The 19966-nt window shown below is 43.0% G+C and overlaps 1 protein-coding gene and 2 long non-coding RNA genes across 4 annotated transcripts in view; 1 reads left to right on the forward strand and 2 right to left on the reverse strand.

Moving 5' to 3' along the window:
• LOC121684088 overlaps positions 1-19966 on the forward strand; it is a 38997-nt gene that overhangs the window by 2031 nt on the left and 17000 nt on the right. Inside the window, exon 3 of the long non-coding RNA XR_006023025.1 lies at positions 3597-3663. This is a non-coding gene — a long non-coding RNA (uncharacterized LOC121684088). The remainder of the gene's footprint in view (positions 1-3596; positions 3664-19966) is intronic.
• Positions 3462-5841, reverse strand: LOC121684089. Its single transcript, XR_006023026.1, has 2 exons — positions 3636-5841; positions 3462-3554 (listed from the first exon to the last, which is right to left on the reverse strand). It is a non-coding gene; the product is annotated as an uncharacterized LOC121684089 (long non-coding RNA).
• scn2b (sodium channel, voltage-gated, type II, beta) overlaps positions 5909-19966 on the reverse strand; it is a 20850-nt gene continuing 6792 nt past the window's right edge. Inside the window, exons 2-6 of one of the 2 annotated variants that reach the window (XR_006023022.1) lie at positions 16382-16548; positions 13816-14026; positions 10754-10949; positions 9400-9470; positions 5909-7328 (exon numbers count right to left, since the gene is read on the reverse strand). Coding sequence is in view for 1 of the 2 variants with exons in the window: in XM_042064014.1 (XP_041919948.1) it covers positions 7295-7328; positions 10754-10949; positions 13816-14026; positions 16382-16548 (608 nt within the window). In the remaining variant the exon portion in view is untranslated. The remainder of the gene's footprint in view (positions 7329-9399; positions 9471-10753; positions 10950-13815; positions 14027-16381; positions 16549-19966) is intronic. The other variant, XM_042064014.1, reaches the window with a different exon arrangement.

Raw genomic sequence — 19966 nt, forward strand, 5'->3', positions numbered from 1 at the left:
CAATCATTGCCGTGCTATTTGTTTTAGAATCATGCATTGTTGATCAAAGCATTATGCAAGGGCAACAACCTCGGAGTCCATTATCCCGCTTTTACCACTATTGCCACACTTGTGTTGTGTTCATTTGTGCTATAATTTCCACCTTTTGATGGCTAAAACTGTCCTGTTTGTGTAACTACCTTTTAAAACCTACCAAAAAACTAGAACTCCTTTGTAGGTGTGCAATTATCTAAAAAATAATTGACATTCTAAAAAGCGCATCACAATAGGATATTCCATTAAGCAGTGGAATTAAAGGCACCCTTAAGAGTATAACATAACGTTTTCAAAATCATTTTGATGGCACATAACCTCATAACATGACGAACAGCACTTCTGCCATTGTCTGAGTGGCCCTTTGTAGGCAATTACCGACCTAGCAACCTTCTGCAACACTGTCCCAACCCCATCCGAAATCGAAATGAAAAAGCTGCTATTACAGACTGCTGTCAGTGCATTCCCTCTATACTGTATCAGAGTTATGCTCCCTCTATACTGTATCGGAGTTATGTTTATACTTTGAGGCAAAAGATGCATATTTAGTTTGTTTATTATTACACTTCTCAACTGTAGGGGGACCCCAAGAGCAAATCTTCTTTAGTGCTGTTTTAAGGTCTCCTCAAATCGGCACCGACATGAGTGTGACACACTCCGCTTTTGACGTTCAATTATATTTGATTCCACTGTTTTCAAAACAACTACTCACCACCGCCGAACCCTTTTACGGCCACCTTGTAGATGACAATTCAGTTCTATTTTTGTTGCCGGTACTTAATAGAATCAATTGTTTATCGAGTGCTTGTCAGTTAAAAATGCTGGAGTGTGTGTGTGTGTCAGAAAGTGAGCAGGACAGCCGATGTGAGCAGGATCAGTATGGCAACATGTATAGGCAGATCAAACCACAAGGTTTGATGTTCCTGTAGCTCTCTGTAGAAGATGGGGCAACAAAGGGGAGAAAAATGTACCTCATAAGCCTGTGGGTTTGTACCTCATAACTCTGTGGTCGTACCTCATAATAACCCTGTGGTCGTACCTCATAATAACCCTGTGGTCGTATCTCATAAGCCTCGGGTTGTACCTCATAACTCTGTGGTCGTCCCTCATAAGTCTGTGGTCATACCTCATAATAACCATGTGGTCGTACCTCATAATAACCCTGTGGTCGTACCACATAACCCTGTGGTCGTACCTCATAATAACCCTGTGGTCCTACCACATTACCCTGTGGTCGTACCTCATAATAACCCTGTGGTTGTACCTCATAACTCTGTGGTCATACTTCATAACCCTGTGGTCGTACTTCATAATAACCCTGTGGTCGTACCTCATAATAACCCTGTGGTCGTACCTCATAATAACCCTGTGGTCGTACTTCATAATAACCCTGTCGTCGTACCTCATAATAACCCTGTGGTTGTACCTCATAACTCTGTGGTCGTGCTTCATAACCCTGTGGTTGTACCTCATAATAACGCTGTCACCGTACCCCATAATAACCTTGTGGTCGTACCCCATAATAACCCTGTGGTCGTACCCCATAATAACCTTTGTGGTTATACCCCATAACCCTGTGGTCATACTGTGAGACATTATGTCTGTGCTGTGCTAAGCAGTTGAGCATTTTTTTCTGCTGAGTCAGGCTAGCACAGCCTCTCGAACATGAGCCCTGTCAAACAGAACCGAAAGGCAGACTGTCAGCCAAACCAGCCCATCCTGCGGTAACGGAGGATGTCTAGATGAGTTACCGGTGACATTCACGAGACTGTGATCAACACATTGTGTCAGTTTTCAGTTAGGCTTTTATATGTTATGGTGGTGCTAGCTGAAAACAATGGCCAGGTAGTGCGTTAGCTTTGCTAATGTAGATAGATTGAGAGAATGACACCAAGAGAGCAGAAAGAACTGCTGCTGCCGGTTCAGTCCGAGCTTCTATCACACCACACTGATTCTGCTTTGGACGGCGACTCAGAGAGCGGTTCAGTTGATCTGCCCAGGTCTGGCCCAAGTCTGGCCCAGGTCTGGCGCCCTGTTCCCTGCCCGGTTCGGCTTGCCCTGGCGCTGTGCTTTTCTCTCTGCCAGCTCTCCGGGCACCAAAACAAAGGGCATTCTACGTGACAGCTGCCGCACTGTGTGTGTTTTAGAGTGTGAGTGTGCGCTCCAGTGCGTGCGTGTCTGCGTGTGTGTCTGTGTGTGTGTGTGTGTGTGTGTGTGTGTGTGTGTGTGTGTCTGTGTCTGTGTCTGTGTGTGTGCCTGTGTTACAGTGCTTGAGTGTAAGTGTGAGCATTTGTGTGTGTGTGTGTGTGTGTGTTTGTGAGGCTGTTGAGGCACATTCACATGCACGTGTCACCTTGAGCGTCGGTGGCGGTGCGTTGGTGTGCCTGCGCCCCCTGGGAGCCACTGGCGCTGCAGCAGGTAATGCCCTCTCGACCTCTCCTGTCAGCTCCTCTCTCCATGCCCCATTTACCAGCCGCAGACCCAGATACCTGCAGTCTACTTTCATAATCACACAGGCACACTCTCTCTCTCTCTCTCTCTCTCTCTCTCTCTCACACACACAAACACACACACTCACACACACACACACACACACACACACACCCTTACACTACCTATACACTGGGCTGTTTGTTTCCAAATATGGATATAGACAAATGGAGTGGAAGGAGAAGAGGGAAGATCACAATGAGTTTTCTGAGTAGATTTAAAGCAATAGTACATTGAAAATGTACAATGGACGTTCTTACATGCATCTTGTTTTGGTGTCATCAAATGTGCACTTGTTATTCCCTTCCAGTTTTTTTGTCATTCTATATATATACTGTAGATCATCCCACTAAAATGTAAGAGATGCTGAAGCCTGTCACCTACAGTACTGTCACCAACAAACACCAGCTAGCATGCTAACTGAGTTGCATCTGTTCCAGGTATGCTGTTGTGTTGTTACTAAGTATCTAACATGCCTTTTAAATATAACTGGGCCTGAAAAAGACTCACATTGGGGTTTGACATTATAATCCCATGGATTATAACCCCTAGGTCCAACACACTCATCTCTTTTTAATCGCCCTAACAATGTCTTTCACACACCTGCCATTTAAGTCTGTTTTTTTTATCTCAGCCTTCACTCTTCTGGATACAAAATGGTGGTAGAAATACATGACGTACATGACGAATCCATATTATTTATTTATTTAAATTGACATAGGACAGCTTTCAGATGGAATTGTGTGTCTTGCATGAAACATATGTATCATACTACCACCACATAAAGAGCATTTTAGTCCATGACACAGAATAATAACAATATAGATGAACAGTGGAACACACACACACACACACACACACACACACAAATTTGCTTTTCTTCTGTCAGTAGTCAGTGTATGCAAAACTAAATAAGACACGTCAAAACAAATGGTCTTTTTTTTCCAAATCATTTTGTCTTTTTATTTCAAATTATGTCCGTGACTACAGATCATTCTTCGTGACAATGCAGCACAAGCTATTTTCATCTGCTTTTGCTTATTATTATTTATTATTTTCTTTATTTTTTTTAGTGTCCAATGTGAACAGGCGAGAGCAGGCCCCCTAAGTACCCACCAACTCCGCCACAACCGGACACAGGTAGCAGTAGAAGCATGCATGAGCGCACATAGACAGCTAGGCAAAGGGCTGGGGCTAGTTTCTAAGGCTCCCCCTGGAGTCTGAGACCCATGGAGAGGGGGTAGGAGAGGGTGGGTTGGGTTTGGGTAAGGGGGTGAGGATATGTGTTGTATAATGCCAAATGTTTTACTTTAGACATTTTTGTTATCTATGAAATTGGCATGCATTTATTCATTTTAGAAAAGTCAGAGGTAAATTTGTATTTTGTTGTTGTTGTTGTTGTTGTTGACATTGGGCTGTGCTGTGCTTGGTTTTAGTACAAATAAGCCACATACACCCTCAATTATTGATTTAATTGAATGTGTTAGTTGTTAGCAGCTTTAAACAAATGCCTAAGCAATGACACCAACACACATCTTTATAACATCAAACAAAACAAGTGCAGTATGTGTGTTTATGTGTGTGTGTGTGTGTGTGTGTGTGTGTTTCCCTGCCTGAGTACTATGATAACATGTAGTTGTCCTCAAAATTAGCAATATACATTTAACTATCACAAAATTAGACGTTACAGAAAGAATAGATTGTTTTTCCAAAGCATTTTCAAATGTCATGACATCTTTACAGTGAACACAGTGTAATAATGTTTTAAAAGGGACATCAAGAATATGTATAAAGAGTGCCCATGACTTCATGCCATCACAACCAACATTCACAGGGCACACCTCCACATGACCTGCACTTTATTGGATTCGGTTCAGATTCATTTGGGTAACCTGAATAAGGGCTTTACATGCAATAAGCATTTCCAAACAGCTCATACAGAATAAATCAATTCCAGTGATACAATTAGGTTTTAGAGACTTTTCTGATGGACATTTTGGAGCAAAACGATCTAGTCCTTGTACTGGTCTTTATAACTTTCATAATGGTTGCGATAAATGTCTCTTGTCCAAAAACTCCATGGACTGTCTTAACATTAGTCCATGACATTTGTAATAAAACCTCATGTCATGTCACATTTCAGTCTAGATTAAGGGCCGTTCACACCAGGAACAATAACTATAAAGATATTTGTGGACGAGCCTCCACACTGGCCATTGATAAATATATATATATATCTGTGTTGATTAATGTGCTGTCTAGAATTTAAAGGATTATTCTGATTGACTGTCAGATTTGTATCGTTCTCATAATCGCTCTGAAAGTGATCCCGGATGATATTGTTCTTCATGTCGTTTTTGTTACAGTTAATGTGTGGATATGTGTTATCACTCATATTGGCTAGAGTGATTTTGCCTTCTTTTTTGCCTTTAGCGTTATCGTTATCTTTCTCAGCATGAACAACCCTTTAGCTTTGATTTCATATTTCACAATTGTCAATGCTTTGTGCCAGCAGCATACCATGTTCTACCACATTTTTACCATCTTTCTATTGGTAATAGACCAAAACTCTAAACTCTCTGTCACCTATACAGCCTGACAAATGTAGCATCAGAAACAAAAGTTTTGGTCCACAAATGCTTCTTATGAGTATCAGGATTTATAAATTAAATTTACATTTTTGTCAGTGAGGTAAATTTGATTGTTTAGTAAATATGCTGCATTCTATATACCTAATGTATATTGTTCTCTATTTATTGATTGTGATGTACAAATATGCAAGTGGTCTTTTAACAAATTTATTCAACTCTATTTGATAAAATACTTTGGCAGTGGCTATCCCCAGCGCTACACTGGTTAATAAAGTATCAGTTGAGATAAGTAAAATATAAGCCTTCACAATTCTAAACTTAATTTAAACTACTTTAAATAACTCTATATAGGTGTATACCATAACTCTTCATATATTTATCTGTACCATATGCGTAATAGAATATAGTGTTATACAACTAAAATGTTAACAATTAATCATTGTACAAACTGAGGTCTCAAACAATACATTCAAAATACATAAGACACCAGAAATGATCCCAAAATAGCAATTGTATTAACCCCCCTGCTGTACAGTGTCTGGCTTATAAAGTCTATCGTTTTTGTCCTTACAAATTTAATTTTATGTATCAAGTTTATGTTCCCTGAAGGTACACTGTATTTGTGAACTAGGCATGATATGCATCCTAGCATGTAAAAATGAATTACTTGATCTTTGTGTGTGTGTGTGTGTGTGCATGTGTATGTGTGTGTGTGTGTGTGTGTGTGTGTGTGTGTGTGTGTGTGTGTATACAGACATTTGTGTGTGTGTGTGTGTGTGTGTGTGTGTGTGTGTGTGTGTGTGTGTGTGTGTTTGTGTGTGTGTGTGTGTGTGTGTGTGTATGTGTTTGTGTGGAGTAATGAGGTCTCTGTGTCTAATAAGGGTGTATGCATGAATGTTCCCTTTGTGTGTGTCTGTGTGATATGCTGTCAGTAGACCTCTTCATGCATGTATAGGTGCAGTGGAACATATTTAATTGATACTTGTATTGGGGGATGACAGGGCTTTCCGTAGACTAAGTGGGATCTGTCATTGTGTGCGCAAATGAAAACATGCTAAGGTGCCAAATAACTGCACAACAAACTGCACCCAGGTGACGAAGGCATGACTCAACAACACAGTAGCAAGCAGTGCAACAAACAAGGAAAATTACTACCTTAGTGTTCAGATCTTCGCCAAGAGGAATTATCCATATAACACACACTCCAACATACACAAACACATTCTCTCTCTCACACACACACACACACACACACACACACACACACACACACACACACACACACACACAGATGCATTCTGTATCTGTCTCCCATACTAAGATCTGGGAGTAGATGCACGTTCCCTAGCGGGACCGCTGGGTTAAATGCTATCTAAGGGGTTCTCAAGATGCAAACAGATACAAAAGAATGTACACCACCCAGCACACATATGAAACTGTCCCTTCATACACTTGGCACACAGACACTCTAACTAGCTATCATATAAAGAAGATACGGATATGCCTGTCCCACATTGGTCCCTAGAGATAAACATGAGGCTTGGGGAAAGATACAGGAAACCTATCCATAGTTAAGGGAAAACAAAAACATCTTCATTCTTCATCTAGATAGCCAGGTAAACTACTCAACAGTGGGACACGGTGACATGTGCTTGTTAAGAAAGATTTTTTTTTTTACTCTATTATACAGTTTACCTTTTTATAAAATAGTTTGGCAGCTTGTGGAAGACAAAAACAAATTGAAATCACAACACACTCTGGAAGATACGCTAAATAACGACTCCAGTAAACCAAAATCGCTTGTGTGGAAATATTCTCATGGATTCCCATTCTACTGTTTACTTTTAGTCCATGAGAGAGAGAGAGAGAGAGAGAGAGAGAGAGAGAGAGAGAGAGAGAGAGAGAGAGAGCAAAAGTGGCAGTGTTCAGACGGCTAGCCTAACTTGTTCTTAACCTATAATCTAGATGCTTAGTTTCTGGGACATCTACACTAAGAAAGACCAAGGAACCAGGACATGTGGATAGCCAGACTCAGATCGGCCTGGTCGGTACAGTAGACTTGAAGCAGTTTGTTGCTTGGATGTGGGCCTTTGCCCGTAGTCTGAGATCTTGTGCGAAGGAACAAGAAGAGGATCGGGGCTAAAGGTGAGGCAGTTGCAGGACGTTGACTCAAGCAAGGTTCAATATACATCTTCAGGCAGGGAATATATATTTCTGCAACAAAGGGAAAGAGAGGGAAGGGTGACAAAGAGAAGGAGAGAGAGGGGGAGGGAAGGAGAGAATATGAGAAAAATATTGCCATATGTGTGGATTGTGTTACCCCATTCCTGCTCTGCCGGTTATTGGATGAGCAGACCAAGCACTGTTTACCGGCCCCCCTGGCTAGCACATAGACATTAGGCTCCTGTGACGGCTATCACATTACACTTGTTCATGTGTATACTAACTTCATAATTCCTGGCTGTTTAGATAATAAACTAAGATGATATGAGCTGTCTTTGCTGTGAAGACTCTCTTCAGCCATATTCTGCGTAGTTACCCCTACGTATCTCATGCCGTAGGGTTCCCAGATTCTATCTGCCATCAGTACCTGAGCTGACTCTTAATGTAATCTCATTTAACGTGTAGAGTTGCTTTGCTACTGTTTATGAACTTGCTTCTTTTCCAATTGGAGTGGAAGAGATACGGAAGCTACTCTAGCCCCTGCATTTAGCTCAAGGTGAGAGAAAGCCCGTATTCAGGCCTTAGAGTTGTGTTAGGACTGACATCAGGCTACAAGGTCTCTTGTGCAATACTGAGCATCTGGTTTGCAAATCTGAGACTAACTTTGGGATCTCCGGGTAAAAAATGGCTGATGTGGCCGCTTGCTTGATGTGGCCCTTTGGAGACCAGCAAACTTGCACGCTTTGCCCCACTAGCACCTGCAGAGATGCACCTGCAGTTTGCAGACTCTGTCTTTCAGCAGGAGCGCGGCAGTGGAAACACATGGAAGACTGACTGCAGCATTAAAAGATGCTCTTTGATCTCAATCACCAGGCTTAAGGCATGCACTTTTCTGAGTGAGTTAAGTCTCTCTCTATGTCTCTCTCTCTCTCTCTCTCTCACACACAAACACACACACAACTACATATATGGCTACACACATAGAAATACACACTACACACATCACTGTAAACACCAGAAATAGCATTATCACGACAGGTCACAGGAACAAAGAACTACAGGAGAAGTGAAGGGCCGATTTACAGAAACTGAGCACCAATCACTCTGCAAGGTTCTTAGAATCTTTTAAAATGCACTGGTCTTCTTCTATGATTCCAATTAAACTCCGTGTATAGAAAGGGTTCCTTATTTGGAAACACATATTTTATCTGAAAGAGGTAGAAGACCCCTATTTCTGAATGAAAGTGCAATGTTTATGTCTATCCTTGAGAAGGAGAAACACTTCTATAAGACAAATGTTCATTTATAATCCACAGAATGTTGGTTTCATTGAAGTGTTTTGTTAATAAGATTATATTTAGCCCTGTGATTTGTACATGTCTGTAAAACAGGCCCTTAGAGACACCAATGTTAAGAGTTAGAGGTACGCCACTGAAGGAGATGATGAAGATGGTCAAGACATAAAGATTCACAAGAGCTCATAGGACACCACAGTTTATCAAATACATAGGGCTGAAAACTAAAATCAGTGCCTAGCCTTTCGTATGTATTCAAGGAGATTATAAAACTTATCTACATGTAAATCCATGATGGGTTTGGATTCACATGACTAGTTCAAATGACATAGGTGGATTCTAGACTATTCATGCTTGAATTAAGTCAAGCGCATATCTAATAGGCTACTGTACTTCATGTGTACTGAGTCCTGTATTGCTAATTTTCACTACACGTTTGCAGACCATTCAATGTCACCTTGTGTGCTAGGTTAGCTAACACTAGCCTAATGTGAACATGGATGTATTCCCCATGTCCCATTCTTAATCTTTCCTATAAAGTTATAGAATTGCCAGAGTTACGGTGTAGTGTGCGTACATTTGGAGAAGAAACAGACACACAACTGTGAAAGAAGAGAGAGAGAGAGAGAGAGCACAAAGAGCACTACTGCTACTAGATGATGCATCAGGAGAGGAAGGGAAGGAGGAATAATCACAATGACAAACACAATGGCAAAGAGAGGAGGCACGTCCACATAGGAAAAGGAGGGAAAGGGGGGAGCCAATCAGTGTTGGCCACCCAGAGTCACATGACCACGACAACACACGATGTACCAATCAGGTTTTACCAGCACATTAGAGGCGGGGCAGGCTCCACCAACCCAAGGCCCTCTGGAACCAGCAGCCTGGTTACAGTTGTCTGTTGTGTTTGCAACAGGCACACACACACACACACACACACACACACGCACACACACACACACACACACACACACACACACACACACACACGTGTGTACAATTATACACACACACACACACACAAACATAGATGCAGATGTGTTGGAAAAGAAAAACATGGAAAAAAATAATTGTCACCTAGACATCTAATAGATTATACTATGCTAATCAAATTTTTTTGGGAGAATCTCTTAATATTGTTCACAATTTTGTATGCACACCGTTGTGGGTAACCTGAGAATCAGAATAAACATAATGATAATCCAATAAACAATTAGTGATCTATTCAACCTTTCTGTCAGCTCAAAAGATCTTTGAAAACATGAAACCACCAAAAAAAAAAAAACAGTTTCTACTGTACATGTTCAGCTGTCATTACAAAGAAATAGGAAGTTAATGTGGCAGATTACCAGAACATAATCAGATGGAAAGTGTTTGAGAGAAGTTGTTGGAGCAATATACTATATTTTCCAAGAAAGAGGTTCTGTGACACAAAATGCAGTTGGATCTTATCATTAGAAGTTCATTTTATCTTCAAACAGATCTAAATGTAGTTGATGTCTATGGCTGCACATATTGTTTAGTCACGTTAAGCATAGAAAACTACAAAACTACAGCCGGTGCTGTTTCAAGTCTCATGTGGGGGAACACTATTAAATTTGCATGGGCCCATCGAGAGGAGCTGCTGTTGCATATGACAACATCCACAGTGATGCTCAATGCTTTTTTGTGCAGCTGTGTGCTTTTCAAACTCTTGCGTGCATGTCAGCTCAGCAGATGGACGTGGGATATGTTTAAAGAAGAAGAAGAAGAAGAAGAAGAAGAAAAAGAAGAAGAAGAATAAGAAAAAGAAAAAGAAAAACAACAACAACAACAACCACCACAACAAAGGGAGAGATTTTACTAAAAATGTAGTAAGTTAGAGAGAATTCTTCATTACTAAAAATGTGGAGAGAGAGAATTAAGGGAAAAAAGAATGAGAGAGAAAAAGAGAGGAGTGAGAGAACCATGGACAGGAGAAAGAAAGATTAAGAGACAAAAAAGAGACAAATAAACAGAAAGAAGAGACAACATAAAAATGATGAACAGAAGAGAAAAGAAAGACAGAATGACAGGGAAAAGAGAACAGAGAAAGAAATAGAAAGTAAAAGAGGGATAGACGGAGACAGAGAAAGAGAGATAGAAAAATAGAGCGAGAGAGAGAGAGAGAGAGAGGGAGAAAGAGGGAAGAGTGGTACCCACTTGGTGCCCTCCTCCGTGCCCCCCTCCGGGTCCAGCTTGCCCTCCTCCTCCATCTTCTGCTCGTCGGAGATGAGCTCCTGTTTCCGGTGGCGACGCACGCACTTCACCACCACCATGGAGAGGATGAGCAGGGCCAGGATGCCCCCCACCGACGCGCCGATCACCACGGCGATGGTCGTGTCCCGAGGGGGCGGCACTGCAAACAAACAGAAGAATGCACACGCACAAATATTGTTACCAACATGCACACATAAACACATTTTAATACCACAGTGCACACACATACAGTACACGTTACCAAAACGCACACAACACACATTTTAAAGGTAAACTATGCAGGTTTTTTAGCTTAATATGCAAGTTGTTTAGCTTAATTTACCGTTCATTTACCAGCTTCAGAGTCATTGGAATGGTTATATGACTTTTTTCGGGTTGAATGGTGGCCGACTCGCTTCCCCCTAGCGCCTGTGAGCGGAAACACCACCCTTGCAACTGTGGGCCGGTGGGCCGACGGCCTCAGTGTCAGGAAGTATAACGAGTGTAACGAATTGCTTTACTGCATTCAAATACACATACACGCCAGGCACCGGCTAGAAAAAGGTAGCGATGACAGAGCCAGCGAAAAAGAAGCAAAAACTGAGAAAACAGTAAGGAAATTGCCAATACTGCATAGTTTACCTTTAATACCAATGCACACACGCACACACATACACCCAAACATTTTAATACAAACACACAAACACATGTATAAACACACACACACACAAACACACACACACACATTGAGCTGGGATCAATAGTGAGTTTGTGTTGTTGTCTTTAGTGTAATCTTTATACAGTAATTTCCCGTTTCACATTGCGTATAAACAGGTCTGATTTCCCAAAGGAATATTTAGGCTGTTTAGACATGTTACCCACCACTAGTTGACTGTGACCTACAGCGCTGACTAGTGATTTCAACAGTCGACTAGTTGACTCTGGCCTACAGCACTGACTAGTGATTTCAACAGTCAACTAGTTGACTGTGACCTACAGCGCTGACTAGTGATTTCAACAGTCGACTAGTTGACTAGTTGATGAGACCCCTAAGAAGCATGAATAACTAAAACACATGAGCACCACTAAATTCAATTTTCTGGGAGCTTACTTGTCGCTTGAGGCTGTGTGTGTGTGTGTGTGTGTGTGTGTGTGCGTGTATATATGTGTATGTGTGTGTGTGTGTAGCTGAGTGAGTGGCATGGAGTTGAAATGGGCTGACAGTCCCATCAATAAGTAAAAGTCATGAAGGTGCTGAATCATCTAGTATGGCACACTGCTGCAGCACATGCACTGCAGTACAACAATACACACTTATGGTACACACACACACACACACACGCACACGCACACGCACACGCACACACACACACAGACACAGAGACACACACACACACACACACACACACACACACACACACACATACACGCATACGCACACACACACACACACACACACACAGAGCAAATCACTTTCTCACACCATAGGCAGGCATATGAAATAATGAACAAATGAATGAATGAAGGAAAGAGAAGACATAAGAAGTGTTAATTCAGTGTTTCCAGCTAGATAGGCATAACAATGAATGGATGAATGGATGAATGGATGAATGGATGGATGAATTGATGAATGAATGGATGAATGAATGGATGAATGAATGGATGAATGGGTGGATGAATGGATGAATGAATGGATGAATGAATGGATGAATGAATGGATGAATGGGTGGATGGATGAAGAGGAGAAGAGAAGATGAATACAGACATATGGCTAGACACACTGATGTAGACAGAGGCTAATGATAAGGTTTATGTGGAACATGATGAATGATATGTGATGAATAAAGAATGTGCTTGGTTTAATGATGACTGACTGTGACTTGCAATGCTGCCCGGATTAGAATCACTAAAATAAGGTTTAGGTTAGCACAGTTATGCTTCGGCTATCTCATTTGCATTGCCCTTTCCTTACTCCGTCATAAAGCACATACATTTGCACGGTAACTAGTTATTTTGATTATTCATCCATTGTAATCATATGGGACATATCATCACTTTTTATCTTATATAGTCACTTTGGAATCTTTTACATGCGTCGGCATGCACATGATAGTGGCATGATGTCACTAAGCACGCACTGTCATTCACAGTTGCTTATTTACTCTTTTACAGATGTTACATAACATATTAGTCACCGTATAAATGTTGCTGTTTTTTTCGGTAAATTGAATAGCATTAAGAACATTATGAAGGGGCCTTAGAAACAGTGATAGTAACAGTGATATTATGACAAACTACAGATACAATCTAAACTTTTCCTGGCCATTCTTCTCATAAAACAGACAGACAGACAGACAGACAGACAGATAGATAGATAGATAGATAGATAGATAGATAGATAGATAGATGTGCCTTTATTGTCTCCAAATGAAGAAATATGTTTTGGGCAGTTGGGATACAGTGGATGTAGCAGACAGATTAATGAAATGAAAACATCAATGCAGACAACATCAAAAGTGGACCTTGTTAGTGGATCTGAAGCCAAAGCGAACTGCTACGGGGGATCTAAATGGGGGGTTTGCAGGGATGGAAATAACCTGGTCTCATTAGCGAAACGTTCCCCTGGTCAAACGCATCTTGGTTGGTTTTTTTTAGAGAGCAGCCCAGGGATTTTAGCTCAATTGTCAACACGGCCTGACACCTGCTCCTAGGTGCAGCTTTTCGCCGGTTCGAGCCCAGCCGTGTGCAGGGCCGAGCCGCGTAATTCAACACAACGCACGGACACTGGACTCGGCACGCGGCCGGATGCGAACCTGCAAACAGCTGCTAATGAGACCAGGTTGGATGGAAACTCGTACCAGCCAAATGCTGGTCAAATACGAAACTGGTAAAATAATGTTTTGGTCAGTGGCTGGCGGATTTTGCAATTTATTTGTCAGTGGCTAGTAGTTGTCCACATTTTGAAAAGTTAGTTCTCCCCCCTGGTGTGTTGTGAGGGCCAGATTTGACCCAGTGTGTGAACGTACGTTCTGTCACCACAACGAGCTCGATGGTCCCGAGGCCCAGCACGCGGTCCGGTGGGTTGTGCACCCAGCAGTGGTACAAGCCCTCGTCGGAGATCTGCACGTCCTCCAGGGTGACCGACAGATCGTTCTTCTCCACGTTCCCCACGAACGCCACCCGGTCCCCAAACCGCATGCCGGTCGGCTGCATCTTGTTCTTATGAAAGATCATGAACTACACAACAAACAAAAAATAACACACAGACAGACAAACATGTAAACAAACACAAAAATATTGTACTCTGGTTAGGTAGATAGCAGGGCCGTAGTCACCATAGACATTGAGGGGGACGTGTCCCCCCCAATATTCAAATATGACCAAAATGTCCCCCCCAATATACGGACATAGAAAAATAAAGCGCCATACTAGGCCTACAGGAAACCAACACACATCTGAAATGTAATCAAACGTAACTAATGCACAAATTAGTGACCTATGGTTCCAGAGTAGCCTACACCCCTGAGTGGTTTGTCCTGGTGATTTTCCGTTTTTCGTTACTGGCGTGCGCTATTAAAAGCTTCCATTTACTGCACCCTACTGCTGTGAGGTAGGGCTGTCAACAATATCGCAAAAGCTACCGGTACAATTTTCACAAAACTTATTGGAAAGGTGTAGCACAGGCTAAGGAAATCCCATACATGTTTGGAGCCGATCAGACTGAAAGGGGACATTTTCCATATTGTAGCCTATTCTCGCAATGATAGCGAAAGCGAAACGTTTTATTTTAAATGATGAATTTGTGCAAGTCTGTGTCATTTATTTCACGTCTTTCAACATAAATAATGCATTCATATGCTAGTAGTAATGCCAGAAATTACCGTTTATAGGCCTCTTAGAAATGATTGTTGCATCTTGCATATTATTTAGATGCGCACTCAATCGCGCATCCATGCAGGCAAAACGTGATCAAATGTGGCGACGGCACACAAGTTGGAAAAAAAGTTTACAATGTGATGATAGCCTACAGTTAATGTGAATTCACCTCCATTCACCAATTAAAGGCTGTAGTAGGCCTAGTGTTTCTACATGTTGGCACAAAACGTAATTTCTGTCAGAAGCCAGTCTATAATGCATACAGGGGTAACATGAGGTGAGTCAGACAGAAGAGGGGCCTGTCTTAGTAGCCTATTCCTGAATCCTGTCCCTTTCGAACTATGTTAAAATTGTGTGATTAGCCGCCAGCATAATAAAATCTAAATTAAAAGACAAAATCTTACTAGGCCAAACCTTAGTTTAATCTTCAGGTGTAAGTAATAAGTCAACTAACCACATTCTGTTTAACATAGAGGTTATCATAAGATACTCTAGTTTGTAAAAGTATACATTTTGAACACAAATGGAGTCACGGGTCCAGGGATGGATTACTGAATGGGCTTACTGGGCCCAAGAGCTCAGGGGGCCCTGAAGCCCAAGCCTCTGTGTGAAGTTGCTTCTTCTCCACCCTTCTCTTTTCACAAAACTCACCAGAAGTCATCTGGTGGGTCATTTTTTAAAAAATAAAAAAATCTTCCGTGGGAGAATGCCTCAGGACCCCTCTATCTGAAGTGGGGGGGGGGCATCTGTGCCCAGGGGTTCATAATCCATCCATGCCATGCCTATGTCCAGTGGCAGTTCTAGACTCAATTACTTCCCGGGCGAGATCCCTCTCCTCTTCTACTTTTCTTTTTTTTCGGAACTGGGCACCTGATGGCTTTGACCGCTTTCTGCCCATCGTGTTTGGCACTCGACAGTCGACAACAATCCACAAATTCCCATGATCCACTCGCGACCACAGTCAAGACCAAACCAATTCACCTGGGTGACCTCTTAATCGTTTTGTCACCTATTTTTATTAGCCATTTCACACAGTTAATTAAATGTGCAGGAATCATAGGTCTGCATTCATAACATTATGAGATGTGCGTTGTTTGGAAGAAAGTCAAGGTGTGACTGATTTTAGCCCACTAATAGACTGTTGTAGGCTACTATACAGTGGATCCCCATTCATCCCCCCTTTCCCGTTTCATTAAGGAGACCCAGAGGTGAACTGCCCCCCGCAAACCCCTCCCTTCGCCCCTTCCTCTGCACAGTGCAGTGCAGTAGGCCTACCTTCTGAGCAACAGGGGCGCCAATTCCCTAATTCCTCACACAAGTGATGGATAATAGAAAATCGTTTTGCGACGTTTATTATTATTATTATTATTATTATTTTTTTTTTAAGCGCTTGTGCCGCCCCCTACAAGATGCCGCCCCGGGCGACCGCCCGGTTCGCCCGTACCTAAAACCGCCACTGCCTATGTCCGTCAAAAGTTTGGAATACCCTAATTGACTGACCTAACTAACGACTTTTAATAATATTTTTGCATGGTAGGAAATGTATTGAAATTCTGTTTGGGGGTCCCTCAGACCCCACCACAGATTTGGTCCCCCCCAATGTTGACATCATGACTACGGCCTTGGTAGATAGACAAAATGGGGGAACCCACATGGGAACTTTGAAAAACGAAAAAAAGGAAAAACAAGAAGAATGAATGTTTGAGGTTGTCTTACAATATCCCTGGTGTCATTGGCTGTCTCTTGGTAGCTCCAGTTCATGGCAAACTTGCTGTTTTCCACCTTGTAACAGGATGTGAACGTGCAGGAGATTTTGACCTTGGTTCCGTTGAGCGCTGTGATCTGATTGGCTACCAGCACATCCATAGCAGAGGCCCCTCCAGCTGCAAAAGAAGAGGAGAAACAACCCTTGTGTGTCAATTCACTACACTATACTTCAAAGGTTGCATCCATAGACCTAATGCATTGTGGGATGTGCAACTACTAGGCTGTCCCATGCCAAAGACTCTTTACACATTCCAAGATTTATAGCGCATCAATGACAATTCATGTTTTAATGCCAAAGTCCCTGAGGACTAGACCACCTAATCTGACTAGTCCTGCTAAACTATGAAAGCTTTCTCTGGGAACTGAGATAAACAGATATTAATGCAAATGTATTTTTAACACCATTTATGGTCGTGTGTGTCTGTGTGTCTGTGTGTGTGTGTGTGTGTGTGTGTATGTGTGTGTGTGTGTGTGTGTGTGTGGTGTGTGTGTGTGTGTGTGTGAATATGTGCATGCAAGCAAGTGGATGTTGTCAGGGTTATTATAATAAACCAAAACATGGGGGATTGAGGTCTATACAGTAAACACACACATACTGACACACTCAACTTGCATTGATATAGCACTTTATCAAGCCACCCCAAGCTCTTTGAAGTGAAGGGGGAACTTCACTAACCACCACCAATGTGTAGCACCCACCTGGCTGATGCACGGCAGCCATTATGCACCAGAACGCTCATCGCTCACCAGCATGAGGTGGAGAGTGAGGGAGAGTGGACATAGTAGCCCAATCTAGCCCTGGTCTGGCCCAGATGTGGGCCAGATGTGGTCCAGAGCTGGGGACATAAATCCTCATCCTGCACCAGACTCCTCCATCTTAGGAAGCAGTGTCTGGGGTCCTGATGCCAGACACACCCTTTGAGTGGAGACAGCCTGCTCAGCCCGCAGCAGAAAGCCCAGTATCTCTCTCTCTCTCTCTCTCTCTCTCTCTCTCTCTCTCTCTCTCTCTCTCTCTCTCTCTCTCTCTCTCTCTCTCTCTCTCTCTCTCTCTCTCCCACTCTCTCTCTCTCTCTCTCTCTACACTCAGACGCAAGTGTCTGTTCTAATGATGTCTAAAACAAATAACATCAGAGCATCAGGAAAGAGGCTCAGCGCTATTTCAAAACAGATGCTATTCCCACAGACTGGGGGAAAATAAACAAGAGTTCAAATAAATGTAGTGGATTTGTGAATAACAAAAATACATTAACTAATATCCATATAATATCTCAGTTACTCTATGAGTTATTAGCAAAGACACATAAAATGTAACTGTCGAGGATGAAGTGTGTGTGTGTGTGTGTGTGTGTGTGTGTGTGTGCGTGTGTGCCATGGGGGTGGGCGTGTTCCAGGGTTGTATTTGTATCAGCTCTGCACCATTCCAATTCGCTGCAGTAAGGAGTTTTTGTGTGTTTAAATGTGTGTGTGTGTGTGTGTGTGTGTGTGTGTGTGTGTGTGTGTGTGTGTGTGTATGTGTGTGTGTGTGTGTGTGTGTGTGTGTGTGTGTGTGTGTGTGTGTGTTTGTTCAGGCTCTGCAGCGTGCTATACTGCTGCAGTCAGGAGTTTTAGTGTTTCTGGACAAGTTCCCACGGCTGCTGCAATTATTCTTCATCGGACTGAGCCTCCGCAGTCACAGCAGCGAGTTCTTCACACACACACACATACACACACACACACACACACACACACACACATACACACACACATAGATAGAAATGGATGCATTGAAAATTGAAAGGAAAAAAACAACACAATTCTATTTCTATTTCATGCCCTAAAACACAAGCACAGACCCTCTCTCTGCAGTACTTCTCCTCCTCTCTGTGTCCTCCCATCTCTCCTTTCCCTCCACTCCTCTGTTTGTCTCGACTTCTCATTCTCTCCTCTCTCTCACACTTTTACAGTCTCTCTTCCTCCCTCCCTCCCTTCGTTCCTCCCTCTCTCTCTCTCTCCCTCTCTCTCCCGCTCTCTCTTTCTCTCTCGCCCTCTCTCTCTCTCTCTCCCGCTCTCTCTTTCTCTCTCTCTCTCGCCCTCTCTTTACTGCTGCAGTTTCGCAGGCACCCTCCCTTTGCAGGTGTCCTCTGATGAAACTGTAGCGCAGTAGTTATATGCCATGGAAATGGCCCAACATGCGCACACACACACACACACACACACACACACACACACACACAATCAAACACACTTACATAACCAGTCTGCAATATTTGTGAATCCATGAAGACTGACGAGTCTACATATCATGCTGCATCTACACAGGGTGTTCACCAATTTGTACACACACACACACACACACACACACACACACACACACACACACACACATACACACACATGCAGAGTCAGCATCCACTCTGGCCTGATATTCTACACCGGTGCTACGTCAATGTCATCCCCACCCACCCCTTTCACCTTCATGTATATTTAGTGCCTCTCCCTCTCGCTCTCCTTCGGTCTCTCTCTCTCCCTCTGTCTCTCTCTCTCTCTCTCTCTCTCTCTCTCTCTCTATCTCTCTCTCCCTCTCTCTCTTCTTCGGTCTCTCTCTCTCCCTCTGTCTCTCTCTCTCTCCCTCTCTCTCCATCTCTCTCTCTCTCTCAGGATAGCAAATTCCCACGCTAGCCCCAAGCCTTGCAGCTATCACAGGAAGATTTTAACTGCAGCAAATAGCCTGACAACTGCCTTCCATCCATCAACCCTTTACCACCCATTCGCCACACATCCTCCTCTCCCTGCATGGCCAGTCAACACCGATCACACACGATATTATAATAACACTGAAAAATGATCATGATTACATAATAATAAATAATTAACAAAAGTGTTGTTAAGGGTCTAATCCATTAGTGTGCTGGACTATAACATTTGCTGCGGCTGAGCTTGTGAGCTGAATGATGCTTATGTGTTTGTTTACATGGTGCATCAGAAGAGGCGTACATGGATGACGATCTGTTGTGCACGTGTGAGAGGAGGGTTTTGGAGGTCAGAGGGTAATGCTGGCCAAATGAGCGCATCGAGCACGGTCAATGCTGTGAGGCAGGAAGAAATACTGCAGTCATTCTACTACCCCTCCCTCCTGCCCTCTCTCACTCTATCTCTCCCTCCTTCCCTTCTCTCCTCCTTTACTCTCTACACACACACACACACACACACACACACACACACACACAGACACACACACACACACCACACTGTGTGTGCACTCTAGCTCTATCAAGCTCTATGTTTCCTCTGAGTCAAGGTCATGGAGGGAGGAGATCCAGGGACGTGGTAAGGGTGGTTCTCTGCTAAGACACTACCTCACTACCTTATCCAAGCCGCACGTGCAGGCTGGCTACGCGTACAGCTGCTCTCACAGGCCGACGCAGGGCGTGGACAAGGCGCTTCGCTCTCAGCCTCGCTTAAGTGCACACAATTCATACACCACATTTAGTATTCACACACACGCACACACACACACACACGCACACACACACACACACACACACACACACACAC

The sequence above is a fragment of the Alosa sapidissima genome, chromosome 15 (assembly GCF_018492685.1).
Source record: "Alosa sapidissima isolate fAloSap1 chromosome 15, fAloSap1.pri, whole genome shotgun sequence".
NCBI lineage: Eukaryota > Metazoa > Chordata > Actinopteri > Clupeiformes > Clupeidae > Alosa > Alosa sapidissima.